The sequence below is a fragment of the Nilaparvata lugens genome, chromosome 14 (genome assembly GCF_014356525.2).
Source record: "Nilaparvata lugens isolate BPH chromosome 14, ASM1435652v1, whole genome shotgun sequence".
NCBI classification, from domain to species: Eukaryota; Metazoa; Arthropoda; class Insecta; order Hemiptera; family Delphacidae; genus Nilaparvata; species Nilaparvata lugens.
Window position 1 is genome coordinate 13,984,607 of NC_052517.1, and position 14,105 is coordinate 13,998,711.

The 14,105-nt window shown below is 34.7% G+C and overlaps 1 protein-coding gene across 1 annotated transcript in view; it reads left to right on the plus strand.

Moving 5' to 3' along the window:
* Window positions 1–14,105, plus strand: part of LOC111058836 (rho guanine nucleotide exchange factor 10-like) — a 92,944-nt gene that overhangs the window by 74,426 nt on the left and 4,413 nt on the right. Inside the window, exons 8-16 of the mRNA XM_039441179.1 lie at window positions 68–168; window positions 1,607–1,831; window positions 2,995–3,275; window positions 4,555–4,567; window positions 6,668–6,959; window positions 8,500–8,744; window positions 10,579–10,694; window positions 11,332–11,620; window positions 13,532–13,669. Coding sequence (XP_039297113.1) covers window positions 68–168; window positions 1,607–1,831; window positions 2,995–3,275; window positions 4,555–4,567; window positions 6,668–6,959; window positions 8,500–8,744; window positions 10,579–10,694; window positions 11,332–11,620; window positions 13,532–13,669 — 1,700 coding nt within the window. The remainder of the gene's footprint in view (window positions 1–67; window positions 169–1,606; window positions 1,832–2,994; window positions 3,276–4,554; window positions 4,568–6,667; window positions 6,960–8,499; window positions 8,745–10,578; window positions 10,695–11,331; window positions 11,621–13,531; window positions 13,670–14,105) is intronic.

Below are 14,105 nucleotides of genomic sequence, written 5' to 3' on the forward strand. Positions count from 1 at the left end.
CATTGAATTGTAATGTTAATGTTTTATTCAAGTATTTTGTTGATGGAAATAAAATTTAATTGAATATGTTTTCAGCAACGACAGAACAACTCACCAGACCGGCTATCTCTGTTTGCTCTGATGGTGAAAGCTGTGCAAAGGTTTCCTCAGTTCATCCTACTGTTACAGGTGATTATTTCAATTTAAAATCATAATTCACCCACCTTCTTAACATAATTCATGTTGAATTGAATATTTATTCGGATCCCAAAGTGAAATTCACATTCTAAATTCCGCATCTGATCAACATTGGTGTTGCTATCCTTGTCTGTCATTGAATACAGCAGATAGCACTATCCTCTTCCAACTCTGCACCTTAGTCTAATCGTTTGCAGGCTATGAAGAAATATAAATCTCATAAAATTGTTTCCAATTAAATTTATAAATATGTACTTGAATGCAAAATTAATGTCATTGTTGATTCTCCTTTTGATGAACAAAATGTTGTGTGTAATTCGAGTGTAAAGCTTCTTTATTGCTCTCACGAAATTATACTGATGTATAATGGAATGGTTATTATTTTGCACAAGCAATAAAGTGGCGCTTCACACGCTTCATACATGAAACATCATTATCAGTCTTATTAATAAAGAAAGGATTTGTCTCTTTGTATTTATGGGATAGGAAATACAGTATTGGTGCATTATCACTTATGAACTAATTTTCTTGCAATTCTACATAAACATTCTGAACTAACCAAGGATGGATATAGGATTATTATTTTCATTGCTATAAAATAATTAATTGTGGTTCAAAGTTAGTAAAATAATTGATACAAATTCAAAGTTCAGGCAACTAAAGCCCAACGTAATATCGCTCTTCAATTTATTCAGTAGCTTAATTGGTAGCTCATGTCACAGATGAAAGAAACACTACTTTATGCTTCTTCCGTGCTCATGTTATACTCATGAATGAATGAGACCTGCCAAACTAATTTTTTGCTGGACATTTTCAACTCTAATGAAGATTATCCACATAATTTTGACAAAATGTAAATAATTATACTATTTTAATGTTTCCTGGACATTAGAAGATTGTATTTTATTTAGTAGTTTAGTATTGTAAATTATCCAACAAAATTTTCAACGAATGTTATATTGGGAGGATGTTTTTTTGAGAACTTATTTCGAACGAATGTCAGCTCGTCAGCTGATAGGCTGTGTTGTGTTGAAAAAAACGTAGCTCTAAAAACCTCAATGTGCATTTTTTCGGATGCAACCCGTTGCTTTTGAGAAGATACAAAAGAGCATCTGTTGCTTATGGAAAGATACATTTCCAAGAATGTTCCATGTTTCTGAACGGGTAGTATTGTAGTCTAGTTGCCCTCCTCCCCACTCTTTGTTTAGGGAGCTTCCTTCAAGGAAGCTCTGTGGCGAGCTTCCTCCATCTAGGGATCTAGGGTCTCTGAAGACTGATGTTTTTGCAAAGCCGTGAATGTTACCCCACAAACCAAACCTAGCCTATATACCATTTTTAAGTCAGGGAGGCAAAGCTATGTGATGCGTATTGTACATCCACATCCATACTATGGATACTTTCGAAACTGAATAATTATTTTTGTGTGTAGGACCTTCTGCACCACACAGGCCATGGCCACCCCGACCGGATGTCTCTGCAGCTGGCGCTGACCCAACTGGAGTCGCTGGCCGAACTGCTCAATGAGCGGAAGCGCGAGGCCGAACAGAGTCAAGCCTTCAAGGAGATGTTGCGTGCTATCTCGGGCAAACTGGCAGCCAGGCCTATTGCCGACAACAATCGCTATCTGTTGCGGCAGGATGACGTTGTTCAGATGGTCAGTAGAATCAATAATGAATTTCATTTCTTTTCACTTTTTGTGTAGTTGAGAAGTTGATATTGTGGTAATTATTCATATTGAATGAAAAAGACTAAGAAATTGTCAAAAAACCACTGATTTATTGATAATTAGAAAGACCGGTTTCGGTTATTAAACCATTGTCAATCTCTGATAAAGTAAAACTAAATACAAGAGCAGCAGAAATATAATTATCAATAAATCAGTGGTTTTTTGACAATTTCTTAGTCTTTTTCATTCAATTTCAATTTCATTTATTGCCAATTAGAATATTCAAAACATATTACAAAATCTTTATAATATGACATATCATTAAAAATATAAATAAATAAGCATAATTACTCATACATATACTTGAATAAAATTAAAATAAAATAATCTAAATTGCTATATTTAAGGTAAAGAAATATTCCCTCCTAATCCACTCATTGACGCTCTTTTTACTAATTTTGAAATCCAAGTCAAAAGGGAATGAGAATAGATACTAAGTATATAGTGATGTCCACGTTATAATGGCAGTGTTTGATTAGCAATGGTATTGCTATCCTTGTCGATCATTCAACAAAGCAGATAGCGCTATCTCTTTCTCGCTTTGCTCTGTTGCCAGATCGTCTTTTAACAATGTAGAATTAATAATTAATTAACAATATTTTTCTTCTTAATTATGAAAATTCATTATGAATTAGGCTTGTTATAATTCCAGCAACAATATCCCATGGTACACAACAGTATCCCATGATTTAAAACCCCAAATTCATTATTACTTTTCACAAACGAATATTAGAAGAATGATAAACAAACCATATTCAAAGACCGTGAACATTGAATTTGTAATTCTACTTTTGTTAATTACCATATCAGATGTGATAACAAGCATCAGCGCTTTTATTTGCTTGCTTACCGCCAGTAGATCATGGATCTACATGTGATGACGTCGTAGTTTATTAGAGATCAGTTGTGGGGCCTGAAGTAATAGTAGGTATTGTTATACCCCCTTTGGATATCATCATATGCTATCTTTTCTCCATGAGATTGCTACTTTAATACTAACTAGTAACTAAATTGACTACTTTTTTACTATAACTACGTTATCAATACATTATAAACTGCATAATATTTAATTGAATTGTGTGTGATTGCAGGAAGTGAACCAATGCGGCCTAATCAGCAAATGCAAGAACCGTCGGCTGCTTCTGCTGAACGACCTGCTAGTGTGTGTGACGGTGAACCACAAAGATGGCGGCGGTGGCTCGTCGGAGCACAATAACCCCAGCCGTCTGCAGCTGAAGTGGAGTTGTCCCATAGCTGAGGTGCACGTCATTGACTTGTCGAATGCGTCGCCCACTCTCAGTCGACTGCTGGCTGCGCCCCACACGACCGGCAGTCTCAACTCCAACTTCATCAACTTCCTCGGGAAGAAATAGCAGTGCAAATGAAGAACCATAAATTTCAACAGAAAGAAACATACGATAAGCAGTCACGGAAACATGTTTCTTATTTCAAAGAAAATCAGCCCATTTATATCCAAGATTGGAGAACAAAATTATGGGAGCCTGGAGTAGTTATTAATGAAGCTGATGCCCCACGGTCCTATGTGGTGAAGTCCAATAGTGGAAGAATATTAAGAAGAAATGAGAGGTTTTCAAGAAGAAGATGAAATCAAAGGAAAGGTTGAAAAAGAAAATGTTTGAGAAAGTTAAAGGGGAAGATGTTTGTATATCATGTGATGTTACTTAATCACGTGATAACTGTTTGATAATATAATAAGTTGTTTACTGAGTTTAGTTTGTTATCTACGTAAATAAAGATGGTTGCTTCAAATGGCTAAGAATTCATTAAGATATTTAAACAGAGTCCCTTGCGGGAAGGTCCCACCGCCTGAATATATAATTTAAGCCGTCAATGGACCTTACGACTGTCATACTTCAGCCGGGACCGACAGTTTAACGTGCCCATCCGATAACAAGGGATTGATCTGGTTAAAAAACTTTTGGTTATGAGAGGGATTGAACCCGGGATCTCTGTGCTGCTGCTACGCAAGCACTCTATCCACTAGACCACGGATCACTCTGTTGAACAAAGTTAGGTTAGATTGTGGTTGGAGAAGGTTAGGTTAAGCTGTTAATTTTGAAAGTTGTGTTGGATACTGGTTTTGAGGAGGTTGGGTTATGTTGCTGTTCGGAAAAGTTAGGTTGGGCTATGTTATAGTTGAATAATTAGAAGAAGAAAAAAGAAGAATAAGAAGAGTTTGAAGAAAAGAAGATGAGGGAGAGGAAAAAGAAGACAGGAGAATAAAAAGAGGAGGAGGAAGAAGAAGAGGAAGTGGAACGGGAAGTGGAAGAGGAATAAGAAGGAAGATGAAGATGAGGAAGAGGAAGAAGAAAAATATAAAGTGGAATTGAAAGTGGAAGAGCAAGAGGGAGTGTCAGTGGAAGATGAAGAGGAAGAAGAAGAAGAAGGAGGTGGTGAAGAAGAAGACGAGAACGGAGAATAAAAGGAGAGGAGGAGGAAGAAGGAGAAGAAGAAGAGGAAGTGTAAGTGGCAATAAACTACAAAAATCAGAGATACAAAAACTTTACCTCAAAAAAAATTACTAGAAGACTTTGACTAAATTATTTGACTTTATTATTTCTTTTTTGTTTTTTACTATTGCTCTAATTCTGTTTGTGTGAAATTGCAAAAAGACTTTTTTTTTATTTTAGTTATCAAACTCAAGTGACTGTGTCGTTCATATTATAATATACAATAACAATAGTGTAGAACTTCAATCACAGCTGTTAAGCTACTGAAGTTCTTTTATTTTTTCATCATGATACTGTTCCTTTATAATGATTGCATTGTAAAAATATTTGTAAAATATGTCAGTGTTGTGAATAAATTTCAAATCTTTAAGTCCATCCTTCATGGGATCTTGAGTTCTTCAATCAGTTACCAATTAATATCAGAGAGAAGGATTTCAAGAAAGAATTAAAAAATACAGTAGTTTATTCAATTTCAATTAGCCCATATTCTATAAAAGACTTTCTCAAGTGATTATTGTGAATTATTATTTCATTTTCATCTTGACATTATTTATATTGTATAAATTAATGCAATGATTAAATAACTATTTGATTTGATTACCTTGAAAAAATATTACTGGAAGTCTTTCCTCCTATAGTAAGGTCCACGTTATAATGACAGTGGATAAAGATAGGAGAATAGCGATGCTGATTCTCTGCATTAATTAATTATATTTCTACACTGTCAAAAACATAATTGGCATCGTTGTGGACCTAGAAAAGGATAGTACCACCGGCTTTGTCGTATGATAGACAAGGATAGCAATTTCAAATACTGTTATTATAACGAGAACCTCACTATAACCTTCACGTGCGCAGGGCATCACTCTCAGCAAAACTACAAAAAATCGATATCTCTAAGAACTTTTTTTTATTTTTAATGTTTCAAATAACGGGTGTTTCAAAAAGGACGCACATGGAAGTTTGAGAATGTGAATTTATTACATTAAGTAATTAAAGTAATTATAAGTTATGCTGTAGGAAATTATTACCTTTATTATATTCAAATTACCTTTAAAACTTCACAATAAATGCTCAAAATGGCTTCCTCCACTAGTAATGCAGGTTCAAACACGTTTCATAACATCTGCAGCCATTTTTCGTAGTGTTTGCTCAGAAATGATTTTAATCTCACTTTCAATATAAGCCTTCAATTCGTCAAGTGTATGAGGATTGTTATTGAAAACCCTAATTTTTAAGGTATTAATTATTGTTAACCATATTCACAAGAGAACGTATCCAACGACAATACTGTATATGTTTCCCATGGTCAACATCCTTCAGTTCATGAACGACTCCGATGCGGTAAGGACGCAGTTTCAATTTTTTAGTAGCCCTGAAAGTGGAAGATAGTGACAATCCAGCCTGTACAGATAACTTTCCAAGTGATTTCCTGGGTGAGGTAGTCTAACGTTGTTTCACATTGTCTAGAACTTGTTCTGTTAACACTGACGGTCGACCTGTGCTTTTCCGATCCTGCACACTTCCAGTCTCATGAAATTTATCGATCAGACGTGTTATTGTGGCGTTATTAGGTACGGCAGAATTGGGAAATTTCAACCTGAATTCGTCTTTCACTCGTTCGTAAGCTTTATTTATTTATTTATTCATAATTATGAAAATACAATTCAGGTGAAAACAACAGGCATTCGCCCAAAACTGCTTCAAACCTTAATTTGGAATACACAGTATAAAGGTTATGTTACTTACGTAACTTAAATGATAACTCAATTTGCACAAAATTTTAAGCCCACAAAAATTACACTACAATTTTGAATTTACAAGATTGATCAATTTCCAAATACAAATCCAAACATAAATCTTCCTTACACTACAATTTACACTACACTACAATTTACACTACACTCAATTACACTACAATTTTGAATTTATAAGATTGATCAATTTCCAAATACAAATCCAAACATAAATCTTCCTTCACAATTGCAAAAAAATTCACTCAAATCCAAAATTATATTATCTGCGAAATAACTTTCAATAATAAACAAACGCTCATAGTTTTCTCATCTCTTTTTTTCGTTCACTTGCAGTGATCCGTGGTCTAGTGAAAAGAGTGCTTGCGTAGCAGCATAGAGATCCCGGGGTCAAACCCCCTCTCATTACCAAAAGTTTTTTAACCAGATCACTCCCGTGTTACCGGATGGGCACGTTATATTGTCGGTCCCGGCTGAAGTATGACAGTCGTAAGACCCATTGACGGCTTAAATTATATATTCAGGCGGTGGCATCTTCCCGCAAGGGACTCCCCACCAACAAAAGCCATGCGAATTTATTTTTACCTGCGTTTACTTGCCAGGTGCTGAGCAGAATCGCAGACCTTGCGTCGACGCTGAAGGGCTGCTACGAGGATGTGAGTGTGGAACGCACAAGGGCCGTGCTGAACTGGATCCAGGGTGAGATCCAGCAGAAGGACGAGCAGATGGCCTGGGTCGACTCGTGTTGTCTGCAGATCACAATCAAGGGCAAAGATGATATTCTCACTTTCCAGATGGAGTCGCCCGAAGTCAGGAAGGAGTGGGTCACTGGTGAGTCTTAGTTGCAGTTGATCAAGATTTATTTATTTCATTCACAATCACAAATCATAATTGACCGAGCGAAGTGAGGTCTAAGATTCAAGTCGACGGTTTGGCATTTCTCTTAATGTTCAAATGTTTATATGTTGCGCATTTACGGCGAAACTCGGTAATAGATTTTCATGAAATTTGACAGGTATGTTCCTTTTTTAATTGCGCGTCGACGTATATACAAGGTTTTTGGAAATTTTGCATTTCAAGGGTAATATAAAAGGAAAAAAGAACCTCCTTCATACGCCAATATTAGAGTAAAAATCAGACTATAGAATTATTCATCATGAATCAGCTGACAAGTGATTACGCAGATGTGTGGAGAAGCCAGTCTATTGCTGTATTTCCATAAGTTTTCAATCAGGTACTTGTGGATGAGAATACTGCGTGATGTCTACTGTTCACAGAACTACTAGCTATAATATATAATATGATTGGGAGAAGACAACAGGCATAGCCCAAAACAGAATTAATAATTAACAAAATATTTCTTCTTAATTATGAAAATTCATTGTGAAATATAATTTCTTGTTTGATAAAATATAATAATTGATTATTTTAAACGAGAATGAACTGTTAATATTACATCAATAAACCTGTATAAGCTACCGTCTATAGAAGGCATTGACAAGACAGAGGATCGGCAACTCTTATATACTGTCATTATAACGTGGACCTCACTATAGGTAGATTCACGCTATAAAGTTAATGGAAATTATATGACGGCAGAGTTGATAATCTACCTTTCTCATTGTCTTCTAGAATAAAAAAAAGAGTATAAACATCTTTATTTACCTGCAAATGCATTTGAAATAGATTGTGTACATTCTGTGTACAGTAAATTGTTCCAGTTCCAATCGTAAATTGTTCCATCCCGTGACTAGTGCAAAATGTTCCCATGGAACGCCATTTCAGAATCGTTGGTTCAAGCTTTTGGCGCGCACTTATCAAGTTGATTTACACCAAAATGTGTCGTTTACTATCTGCGTGAATGGAGAAAGACTGTTTTACAAACTTACCATCTAGAAAAGTGTGCATTTCTTTCATTCCATTACTCTCAAATTTTCTATTGAGAAAAATTCATTTAACGAATGGTTATCAAACATAATTTTGTTTGTCATGTATTCTATGGCTATGCTATGGTAAACAAGCTAACAGCGCATGCGCAGCCGCAGAGATGCAAGCAGACTACAAAATTCAATTGACCAATGAGAGCTCGGATAGTTGGAACTGTACCTCGTTGGAATAATTTACCACACTTTGACTGTGGGGCAGGAACTTGGAACTGGAACTGGTTTCTGGTACAGAATTTGTCAAAATTCTTCCCATGGAACGCGGAACGTTTTACCTGGTAAATTGTGAATCGGACAATTTACCCCATTCTATGAACACAGAACGGGTATATTGTCTATAGTCTTGAGTATAGAAGATAGCCGTGATCATCTCGTTATTTCTGATATCAATTGTTGGTTCTCAAACAATATATGTTTTGTGTTGTCAGAACTGCGCCTAGCCCGGTTGGCATTGGACCCGACCAACTCGCCCGCCTGGGAAGTGCCCGAACAGGAGCGCCACCCCTCCACCAAGATGCCCCTCTATGTGGGCGCACACCCCCTCTACACGCTGCCACCCCAGGCCACCGACGACATCACAGCAGGCTGCTACTACACCGCCTCCTGTGGACAGGCCTCTTTCCTCTGGGTCTGCACCAGCAACGGCCACACTAGTCATATCAGCATTGCTCAGGTGAGGCAAGGTTAGGTTTAAATGAAGTTAGTTTTAAATTAGGTTTGAAAAGTTATATTCTTGAAATGTATGTATTCAGGGCTACTTATTTTTATTTATTTATTTAGCGTATCGCAGATACACAACAAAAGATAGATATCTAATGAGTCTCAAACGCCTAGATACACACTGTATTTTTCCGAATTCTTTGAGATTTTGTGTGGTTTTCGGTCAGGAGAACATAAGTTTGTCTCACCGCCATCATTTGCTAGTTCATTTATCGTTACCCAATGTGCACCATGGAGGCGAACCAGCGTTACACATATTTAAGTAAAAAACTGATTGCTGGAACAATTTTGAGGTTAAAGAAGAAAAACAACATTTTCAAAATTATCTCCACCATTACAAATATCCAAAATTGCATCAAATTGTAATTTATCATATAAAGACAATCCAAATATAGAATTTCTGTGTGAAATTTGCTCCCAAAAACGTTTAGCTATGTTGCTAAGCTGGTTACTTACAACATAGGTTATTACATAGGTTTTAGGTTAGGTTTACATCAACTACGGCTGGAAATAATCATTGTAACTATAACACCTTGCTCATTTTTACTACTTCAGTACCATGCTACTTCATTAAAAAAAAAAAAAAACATTTTTACTCCATGCAACCTCACTTTAAAAAAAAATACGAGCATCAGTTTGTCACTACTGCGCATGTTCATTCCCATTAATCTGATTTCCAGATTTACATAATTATTATATTATGGTAACAGTGAAAATAAAATTGATTTGTTGAGGCCAAATATGGCTAATTTCATGAACTGCTACGGATATCCACCATTGTTTATTGTATCTAATAATTACAAGTGCTAGACTAGTTCATCTAGCAAGGATTTATTAGGTTTTCCAACTCAATAAAACAAATCGTCAAAAATCTCACTTCTTTTCCCGAAGATTTCATAGTATGACCATATGGTAACTCTAGTATAAAATGGATTAATTGCGAACTAAAAAGAGGAAAATACATACACCATATCTATATTTTAAGTTTCTATCTATATTATCTATAAGTTTAATATTTAGGTTTAATATAAGTTTGAAAAATTATAAAATTATTATTCGTCAGTATCTGTAATTATTTAATTCTGTTACAAATTTTATTATAATTATCATGAATCTATCGTCTATAGTTATTATTATTGTCTTATCTAAAATTATGAAGCAATAAGAAAGAAAATGTTTTTACTGTGAGATTTAATCGTGAACATGCAAACTCTAACCTTACTTAATTAAAAATACACGATACTACGCAACTCAAGTCGCTTCTCGACCGACATGTCGATTCTACGCTCGACTCAGTCCCACAGTCGTGAGGTCGCGGAGACTAGAGTCGACTGGTCTGAGTGTCACCATTTGAAAACACATGCTGCGTCGAGAAGAGACTCGAGTCGCAGTCTCTTCTTGAAGTGTGAGTAGTGCCCAAATGTCACAAGAACCAATCAGAGAAGCTTTTTTTTCAAAAATTATTCTCTTATTTGTTGTCCTGGCATGTTATCATTAATAAAATTCAACAGGCTTTAGTGCAACCGGGTCGAAAAGTTATTTATTAGACACTAAAGGAAAGGGGAAATGATAGGGGGTCAATAAAGTTATTTATTGGTCACTTTAGATTTGACTCTTCCATATTTAAAATACTTTTCCATCATTTAGTTTGATAATCCGAGAAAGTAACAGTTCTTTGATAAGTATGTTGATCCTTCTCGATCATTGTATAGTTTGTATGTTCTTATAATGATTTTTTATTTAATATAATTAATTAGTAATTAATTTAATTTTTGAATATTTTGCAGGTGAATAGCACAGTGTTGAAACCCCTTACCCAGCTGCCTCCCCTGGATGCCAAGGTCACCTGTATGGAGTATGTGAGGAGTACTGACACCGTTTGGCTGGGGACTGATAATCAGAGGTCAGTCTAGAATAAATTATTCTAGATCAAATTGAAGTATAATGTTGAAGATCACATAATGAGATTCACGTTATAAAGTTAATGGAAATAATAGAATGGCAGAGTTTTTAATCTACCTTTCTCACTGTCTTCTATAGTGAGGTCCACGTTATAATGGCAGTGGAGAAAGATAGGAGAACAACGTTGCCGATCCTCTGTCTTGTCAATGCCTCCTATAGGCGGTAGCTGATACAGGTTTATTGATGTAATATTAACTGTTCATTCTCGTTTAATATAATCAATCATATTTTATTAAGCAAGAAATTATATTTTTCAATCATTTCATAATGAATTTTCATAATTAAGAAGAAATATATTGTTAATTAATTATTAATTCTACATTGTTAAAAGACGATCTGGCAACAGAGCAAAGCGAGAAAGAGATAGTGCTATCCGCTTTGTTGAATGATAGACAAGGATAGCAATACCATTGCTAATCAAACACTGCCATTATAACGTGGACCTCACTATAGTCTACTGCGTGTCAGACAGCTACCATTCCGATGCCGATTTTTTAACTATCTTTCCTCATATAGAATCCCAGTTTGACAATTTTTTGACCATTTTTCAACAACTTTTCTCTTATTTTCCGCAACAGAATCCTGGTCTACTGCGTGTCAGATGGGGACCATTCAGACGCCGACAACACGGTACCGGTTGAGGGTGGAGTTGTCGCCATTCGCCAACACTGTGACACAGTCTTCGTTGCCATGACAACCGGACGCCTGCTGCTCTACAGACGGGGCAACGTGCATCAGGAGCCCGAGCAGATTGTGTTGAGTGATGCCGGTGAGCCGGTCGCCTGTCTGCTACCCATCAATCTGTGCATGTATGTGGCCTGTGGCAAAACGGTCACTGTGTTGAGTGCTATCACGGGCGAGAAACAGGTTGGTCTATTTATCTACCTATCTATTAATATACAGAGTGTTTCAGAAGTAGTATCGAACATTTTATGGTATTATTCCTGAATGATAGGAAACTACAAAAGTCGTATTTGAAGTGTCCAAAACTCAGCGGTTATCCTTTTAGCTGTCATTTTGTTTTTTTCACTTGAGAATTTTTATTTCAAGAACGAAATGTTGTATTAATCTGAAATTTGGCATGAATATTTATGCCATAAAGACTCAACTTTAAAAGATACAATAACAAATTTTCGATGTACATATTAAAAATGGTGGCCATTTTAAATTTTTGATGACAAATTTCATGAAAACCTTTCACTTTACAGAAAATTTACAAGACAAAATATTTACAAGAGACAAAAAATTATAAAACTTTATCAAGAATTCAAGGATACCTTATATGTCAAGATTGGTCAAAGAATAAAAGAGAAATTAGATCTTTTCGTACTGCATGCATGACCACTTTTCACCATTCAAACATCAATATTAAATTTTTAATTCCAATTATTGTATTTAAGATGAAGCTTTGAAACTCGGTATGGCTCCATATGGCCATACAGCTGATTTTACAATGTTTTTCAGATGATCTTGTTTGTCTTGTGCATTCATGCAGTACGAAAAGAATTAATTTCTCTGTTATTCTTTGACCAATCTTAATAAATAAGATATTCTTGAAATCTTGATAAAATTTGCTAACTTTTTGTCTATTAAAATTTTCTGTAGAGTGAACGGTTTTCGTGAAATTTGCCATCAAAAATTAAAAATGGTCGCCATTTTGAATATGTACATCGAAAATTGTATATTCTATCTTTTAAAGATGAGTCTTTATAGCATAAATATTCATGCCAAATTTCAGATCAATACAACATTTCGTTTTTAAAAATTCCTAAGTTGGCAGCTATAAGGATAACCACTGAGTTTTGGACACTTGAAATACGACATTTGTAGTTTCCTATCATCGAGGAACAATACCCTAAGATGTTCGACACTACTTCTGAAACACTCTGTATTTTCATAAAAGGTCTTGAAAGCTGGAATCAGTAGTGTTTATAGAAAAAAACTTGAAAAAGAGTACTATGTAATTATTTATATTTCAATTAAACAATTCAATTAGCCTAATTGAAATATTTTATAAGAATTCATTTATTTCATCATGTAAAATTATTGTAAAATAATTTTAAACGCACAATAGGCTTAGCCCATAACTATTTGCTATTCCAAATTATACAACAGCCAAAAACTGTATTAAACTGTCAATTAAAATTAAATTAAACAACAGTACTGTCTATTTCAATGGATTTATTAATACATGACAATATTTTAATGAAAAACGGGTACTAGCACTAAACTTCTCCTGTTCCCCGAATAAATTGCCAAACCCTTGACTCTTCAAACAAGAAAAAGAACAATTTTTTTGTATTGAAATGTGAAATGTTTTATTGGCAGAAATTACAATATCTTTGAAATTCATAATGAAAGAAATACAATTTAGACAACATGGGAAAATACTATCACAAAATAATAATTTTGTATTGAAAGTTGAATAAACATAATATAAACCAAACTACCTATTCAAAAAGTGCAAAATTTGAATAATCATCAATATGTTTCTATCAGTTTTACCTAGCTTACTCAAGTAATTCGAAACTGGGTACGTTTTGTATGCCTGCACTGGAATTATAGATAGAAGCTACTATTTATGAGAAGCTGGTCAAGCATGAGTATGTCGAACAGCTTTGTGTAGTATTTTCACTAGTTGAAAGTGAATGTTAATTTATTTATAGCAATACTTGCCAGTATTGTCAATTTTTTTCAACTTGGGATTTGTTAGAGGAGACTATGGTTTATTGTAAAATTTGTCGCAGAAACTAATTGTTATGTATTTCAATGTTACAGAAAAACTTCACCATTCAACATGAACATGTTGGAGGCAACATAAGTCTCATGGCACATTCTGGTGTCGGACTATGGCTGTCATTGAGTCAATCAAGCACTATTTGCCTGTACCATACTGAGACCTTCAAACACTTACAGGTAATTATCAAATTAAAAGTATTTAAACAAATTATTGACAATTTTCAGACATCTTGACTGTCTACAAAGAAGAATAGTCAATCACGTTAAACATTCCACCATTATTGATCATATAGAGTTCACTATCTGAATTAAAAGCTTGTGTCCTTAGTGGATAGTGAATCAATCATTTTGAATTCTAGAAAAGTCAATTTTTCAGGTTGGTGGTACATTTTATTTTTTGATTGTCAAAAATAATATTAAACATGTAAATTTTTTAGGTTATAGTGTGTTAATATGCAAAAAATAGAAAAGTAGAAAAACACAGACTTCTACGTTTGATGCCTAATAACTTTCTTTAATGACCAGTAAACAAATAATTTTTTGCAATAAAAATTGTGGAGAATTTAATTCTGAAAAGAATCATGTAAGCTGTGTAAACTGAATTTGAATAAAA